At 45.6% G+C, this 7,009-nt stretch overlaps 1 protein-coding gene across 1 annotated transcript in view; it reads right to left on the reverse strand.

Moving 5' to 3' along the window:
• LOC132874798 (uncharacterized) overlaps positions 1-6,738 on the reverse strand; it is a 46,893-nt gene extending 40,155 nt beyond the window's left edge. Inside the window, exons 1-3 of the mRNA XM_060911199.1 lie at positions 6,533-6,738; positions 5,436-5,771; positions 5,095-5,319 (exon numbers count right to left, since the gene is read on the reverse strand). Coding sequence (XP_060767182.1) covers positions 5,095-5,319; positions 5,436-5,771; positions 6,533-6,578 — 607 coding nt within the window. The 5' untranslated portion in view covers positions 6,579-6,738. The remainder of the gene's footprint in view (positions 1-5,094; positions 5,320-5,435; positions 5,772-6,532) is intronic.
• Positions 6,739-7,009: the final 271 nt, after the last annotated feature.

Here is a 7,009-nt window from a genome sequence, read left to right on the forward strand (position 1 = left end):
TTAAAACGTTGGCGCGAGGAGGTCCCCGTGGCACTGGTGTCAGTGGTTCCTAAGAAGGCGGAGCTGGGGCCGGAGGTTCAAAAGGGAAAATTGGCATCACCCACCGCTCCAGTACCCTGTGGAGCTCACCTCTCACTGACCCAGCTCGCAGAGGTCGCCCGGTTGCAAACAGAATTTTCTGACATGTTCTCGCCCCTGCCCGGCTGCACCCACCTCATAGAACACCACATTGAGACGCCCCTGGGGGTGGTAGTGCGTAGCCGCCCTTACAGACTGCCCGAACACAAGAAAAAGGTGGTTCGGGAAGAACTCGAGACCATGCTCGAAATGGGCATTGTCGAGGAGTCCCACAGTGACTGGAGCAGTCCGGTGGTCTTGGTACCCAAGGCTGACGGGTTGGTCCGGTTCTGTGTGGGCTATAGAAAAGTCAACGCGGTGTCTAAATTCGATGCATACCCAATGCCTCGTATTGATGAATTGCTCGATCAACTAGGCATGGCTCGCTTTTACTCGACACTGGATTTGACAAAGGGTTATTGGCAGATCCCCTTGACTCCATTTTCCCGAGAAAAAATGGCCTTTTCCATACCGTTCGGCTTACACCAGGTCGTCACACTTCCTTTTGGGCTGTTTGGGGCGCCCGCCACGTTTCAGCGGCTGATGGATAGGGTCCTCCGCCCCCACACCACCTATGCTGCCACGTACCTTGACATTATTTATAGTAATGACTGGCCACGGCACCTACAACACCTGAGGGCCGTCCTTAGGTCGCTGAGGTGGGCGGGTCTCACAGCCAACCCGAAGAAGTGTGCGATTGGGTGGGTGGAAGTACGGTATCTGGGCTTCTACTTGGGCAATGGGCAGGTGTGTCCCCAAATTAACAAGACTGCAGCGATTACGGCCTGCCCGAGGCCCAAGACCAAAAAGGGGGTGAGACAGTTCCTGGGGCTGGCTGGCTATTATCGCAGGTTTATACCTAATTATTCGGACGTCACCAGCCCGCTGACTGATCTCACTAAAAAGGGGGCACCAGATCCGGTCCAGTGAACGGAGCAATGCCAGCAGGCTTTTTCTGAGGTAAAGGCTGCACTGTGTGGGGGGCCACTGTTACACTCCCCTGACTTTTCTCTCCCTTTTATATTGCAGATGGACGCATCGGACAGAGGGCTGGGGGCTGTTTTGTCCCAGGAGGTGGAGGGGGAGGATCGCCCAGTGTTGTATATAAGTCAAAAGCTGTCAGTACATGAGGGGCGCTACAGCACCATAGAGAAGGAGTGCCTGGCCATCAAGTGGGTGGTCCTCACCCTCCGTTACTACCTGCTGGGATGCCCTTTCACCCTCTGTTCGGACCACGCGCCCCTCCAGTGGCTCCACTGCATGAAGGATGCCAACACGCGGATCACCCGTTGGCATCTGGCACTCCAACCCTTTAACTTCAAGGTGGTCCACAGGCCGGGGGCGCAGATGGTTGTGGCGGACTTCCTCTCCCATCAAGGGAGGGGGGGAGTCGGCTGCGGGCCGAATGCCTGCCCGGCCTGAGTCGGGCGGTGGGGGTATGTGGCAGTGAGGGCATGGTCAAGCGTCGGTCTGTGACCAGAGGGCGGAGTCAGGGAAGGTAAGTAGCAGAATCACTACACCTGATGTGAATTAACCTGTGTTTGTGTGTCTTCCCCAGTGACCGCGCCCTATTTAAGGAGGAGAGCAAGAGCAGAGCGGGCTCTCTCCCGACCAGAACACGCGTGTGGCGTGTGTGTATATGTATATAAGTAAATGTATAGAAGCTGAAAAGCTGACAATGAAAGAGTTATTGAGAACTCAGTACTGGCCTGCCGTGCTTCTGTGCTCCACCCACCTAGAACACTTGCTACAATATCAAATGTCGAAAGTGAGACATTTTGAAATTTCATGCCAAATATTGGCTCATTTGAAATTTCATGACAGCAACACATCTCAAAAAAGTTGGGATGGGGCAATAAGAGGCTGGAAAAGTTAAAGGTACAAAAAGGAACAGCTGGAGGACCAAATTGCAACTCATTAGGTCAACTGGCAATAGGTCATTAACATGACTAGGTATAAAAAGAGCATCTTGGAGTGGCAGCGGCTCTCAGAAGTAAAGATGGGAAGAGGATCACCAATCCCCCTAATTCTGCGCTGACAAATAGTGGAGCAATATCAGAAAGGAGTTCGACAGTGTAAAATTGCAAAGAGTTTGAACATATCATCATCTACAGTGCATAATATCATCAAAAGATTCAGAGAATCTGGAAGAATCTCTGTGCGCAAGGGTCAAGGCCGGAAAACCATACTGGGTGCCCGTGATCTTCAGGCCCTTAGACGGCACTGCATCACATACAGGCATGCTTCTGTATTGGAAATCACAAAATGGGCTCAGGAATATTTCCAGAGAACATTATCTGTGAATACAATTCACCGTGCCATCCGTCGTTGCCAGCTAAAACGCTATAGTTCAAAGAAGAAGCCGTATCTAAATGATCCAGAAGCGCAGACGTCTTCTCTGGGCCAAGGCTCATTTAAAATGGACTGTGGCAAAGTGGAAAACTGTTCTGTGGTCAGACGAATCAAAATTTGAAGTTCTTTATGGAAATCAGGGACGCCGTGTCATTCGGACTAAAGAGGAGAAGGACGACCCAAGTTGTTATCAGTGCTCAGTTCAGAAGCCTGCATCTCTGATGGTATGGGCTTGCATTAGTGCATGTGGCATGGGCAGCTTACACATCTGGAAAGACACCATCAATGCTGAAAGGTATATCCAGGTTCTAGAGCAACATATGCTCCCATCCAGACGACGTCTCTTTCAGGGAAGACCTTGCATTTTCCAACATGACAATGCCACACCATATACAGCATCATGGCTGCGTAGAAGAAGGGTCCGGGTACTGAACTGGCCAGCCTGCAGTCCAGACCTTTCACCCATAGAAAACATTTGGTGCATCATAAAACGGAAGATACGACAAAAAAGACCTAAGACAGTTGAGCACCTAGAATCCTACATTAGACAAGAATGGGTTAACATTCCTATCCCTAAACTTGAGCAACTTGTCTCCTCGGTCCCCAGAGGTTTACAGACTGTTGTAAAGAGAAAAGGGGATGTCTCACAGTGGTATTAAACATGGCCTTGTCCCAACTTTTTTGAGATGTGTTGTTGTCATGAAATTTAAAATCACCTCATTTTTCTCTTTAAATGATACATTTTCTCAGTTTAAACATTTGATATGTCATCTATGTTCTATTCTGAATAAAAAATGGAATTTTTAAACTTCCTCATCATTGCATTCCGTTTTTATTTACAATTTGTACTTTGTCCCAACTTTTTTGGAATCGGGGTTGTACTCTTTCCACCTTCTTAATACACTCTCTTTGGTTGTCTCTTTGGTTACCTGCTGTACATCCCTCGCTTCCCTGTTTCTCTGCCTAGCTAGTCTGTACAGGTCTTTCTCTCCTTCTTTGGTCTCCAGTCTTTCGTACAACTCCTGGTATGCATCTGCTTTCACCTTCGCTACCGCTCTTTTTGCCTTCTGTCTCGTCTCTCTGTATAACCGCCTGCTTTCCTCGTCTCTCTGATCGTCCCAATTCTTCTTTGCTAGCCTCTTCTCTTTTATAATTTCCTGCACTTCTTTGTTCCACCACCATGTCTCCTTGTCTTCCTTCCTCCTTCCCGATGACCACCCTAGCACCTTCCTTGCTGCCTCTCTTACTAGTACAGCAGTAGTATTCCAATCTTCTGGCAGACTTCCATGACCACTCAATGCTTCTCTCATTTCTTCCCTAAACTCCTTCTGATGTTCAACCTCTTTTAGTTTCTACCACTTAATCTTCGGCTCCACTATTTCACGCTTCCTCTTTTTCACTTTCAAGCTCATCCTGCACACAACCACTCGATGTTGTCTAGCTACACTCTCCCCTGCCATCACTTTACAGTCTCCAATATCCTTCAGGTTACCCCTTCTGCAGAGTATGTAGTCCACCTGTGTAGATCTGCCTCCACTCTTAAACGTCACCCTGTGCTGCTCTTACTTCTCGAAGTATGTATTGACTATTGCCAAATTCATCCTCTTTAAAAAAAAAATCAACCACCATTTGCCCTTCCACATTTCTCTCTCTTACACCATATCTGCCCATCACGTCCTCATCTCCTCTGTTTCCCTCACCAACACGTCCATTGAAATCTGCTCCTATCAGCACGCGCTCCTCCCTCGGTATACTTTCTACCACTTCATCCATCTTTTCCCAGAAAGACTCTTTCTCTTCATTCTCATATCCAACCTGTGGGGCGTACGTACACACAACATTGATTACTACTCCTCGAATCTCCAACTTCATGCCTATCACTCTATCTGACACCCTCTTCACATCAATCACACTGTTGACCAACTCTCCCCTCAAAACAATACCAACACCATTTCTTTTTCCATCGACTCCATAATAAAACAACTTGCAGCCATCTCCAATGTTCTTGGTCTTGCTTCCTTTCCACCTCGTCTCCTGCACACACAAAATGTCCAACTCTCTCGCTCTGCCAATGTCCCCACATTCAGTGTTCCTACCCTGAATTCTAAGCTCCTTCCCTTCCATCTTTCACGCTCTCTCCTAACATGCCTCCCCCCTCTCTTTCTCTTTCTCCTTCTCCGTTTGGGTGCAACAGTAGCACACTTTCCACCGGCACCCTGTTGACCAACAGTACTGGAGGTGGTCGTTGTTAACCCGGGCCCCGACCAATCCGGTATGGTATTTCTCTTTTCATTCCGCATGTTAGATTTGGCACAGTTTTACGTCGGATGCCCTTCCTGACACAACCCTCTCCAATTTATCTGGGCTTGGGACCGGCACCAAGAGTACACTTATGCACCCCCAGTGGCTGGATTTTTAACTGATCTATAATTACATAATTTACTAAATAATCATTGCAAGTATTAAAATGATATCTCACACCATCAGTGACTTAGAAACCTTTTTTTAAAATTCAGTCATCATTTCAGAAACAATGATAAAAGCAAAGTCTGATGTTTCAATGATACCAGTATGAGTTACTGGTTACAGTTTGATCCTGAGGTACAGACCGACTCTGACACTTACACACTGGAGGAGAGCGGTGGTTACTCTCATCCACCTTACAGGAGTAGCTGCCTTCATGATATTGATTGCTTGAGTCAAGCACAATGGAGGCCTCACTGGTAGCCAAGAGATATCTGTTATTCTTGTACCAGTAAAATCCGTATGTGTTGAGGCTGCAGGTGGAGCTACAGGTCACTTTCACTTGTCTCTGTCCTACAGTGTCAGGATCCACCTTCACCTGCAGATCTACACACAATTATAAACCAAAACTGTGTAAATAATTCAGTAAGTAATACATACTACGGTACTTATTATACAGGAAAGTGTGTGTGTGTGGGGGGGGGGGGGGGGGGGTTCCTGACCTGTAACAGTCAGAAGAACTCCAGATGAGGCTGATATCCAGTCACTGCTCCGTGTTTTAAATCTGAAGTTATAAACTCCAGAGTCACTCACTCTCACGTTCCTCACTGTTAGCTCAGAGGAAGACCACCAGGAGCTTACAGACACTCGTCCTGAGTATTGTGGGTCTTTCCTCAGGTCTTGAGTTTCTCCTTCAGAGCTCTGGACCCGATACCACTCTGTCTGTGTGACATTGGAGTAACCAGGTGTTGTAAATGTACAGGGGATTTTTACTGTAGATTCAGTAACAGCACAGAGAATCTGAGAGGAGAAAGTTATACTGGGCTGTGCTTGAATTCCTGGAACGAACACACACACACACACCAGAACAACAAAATAAAATGAGTGAAACCCTCAGTAGTGACCAATGACTTGTGCACTAACCAGCAAGAGTGTAAGAACAGTTTTAACTCCTGCTGCTCTCAGTCACACACAGCGAGTGAGGCAAGGACGAGAGTGAAAACGAATAAAGATAGAATTCAATTTGAAACTGTTCAACTTCATCCGGATTTATAGAATTAACAGCACAAATAAACTCACACAGGAAAAGAAAGGTGCAGGACCTTAATGTATTATGTAATACATTCATAACATAATATAATGATTTGATCATGGAAAAAATTCTATTTTATATTTCGATAGAATTTACAATAATTCATTTTTTGTTGCTTGAACGCTTTGCTTTTCCTGTCTGCACTCAAATCTTGTCCAGGTCATTAAAAACACACAGACATGCCGAGAGCCTTTCTGAACTGTTACAGTCACAACACAGCAGCACATACACTGCAAAAAATTGAAACCTGAATTTGAGGAGAAAATTACTTAATACTAGTGAAATTATCTTGCTGCATGGACAGATATTTTTACTTGATAAGACATCTTAGAATAAGTTGGTTGCAATCTAGAACTAGGTTTAATACTCTCAGAATTGGTGTCTTGTCTTCTTCTAATAGGAAATGCTAGATCATTTCAACTATTTTCAAGATATTTTCACTTGCTAAGATATCATTTTTTGTAGTGTAAAGACAGCAGAAAGAGCTGAAATATTTGAAAAGTTTACCTGTCAGTAACATGAGCATTGCTGCTACTGTAGTATTTCTCCACATTCTGTCAAACACAGTGGCATCAACCTTCAGACACCTGAGACTTGAAGATCCACCACGTGCAGAATTTAGACCCAAAAAATCCTGAGAAATATAAAATGAATCGATTTGACTTTTTAGTGAATATTTCCTGCTTTAATCAGCCTGTTGCTCCTTCACTCGTACTGCACTTATATTCACTGATGAATTTCGTCATGACACTTGCAGTGGAAACACAGATGTGTAATGCACTTACAACAGTACTGTGTTGTCACATGTCTCTATTTTTATCTTTGTCCATTCCGTCTCTTTTCATGAGAACACATACAAGTGTGGCCTTTCTTACTCTGTTCTCTTTTCTTTCGTGCTATAAAAAAGGCGTCTCTAGAACTCGTACTGTTCTTCTTCTTATTCTCTCCCAAAATTTCTTCCATTTTCACGGGTCATAAGTTTTG

Source organism: Neoarius graeffei, chromosome 27, assembly GCF_027579695.1.
Source record: "Neoarius graeffei isolate fNeoGra1 chromosome 27, fNeoGra1.pri, whole genome shotgun sequence".
Taxonomy (NCBI): domain Eukaryota; kingdom Metazoa; phylum Chordata; class Actinopteri; order Siluriformes; family Ariidae; genus Neoarius; species Neoarius graeffei.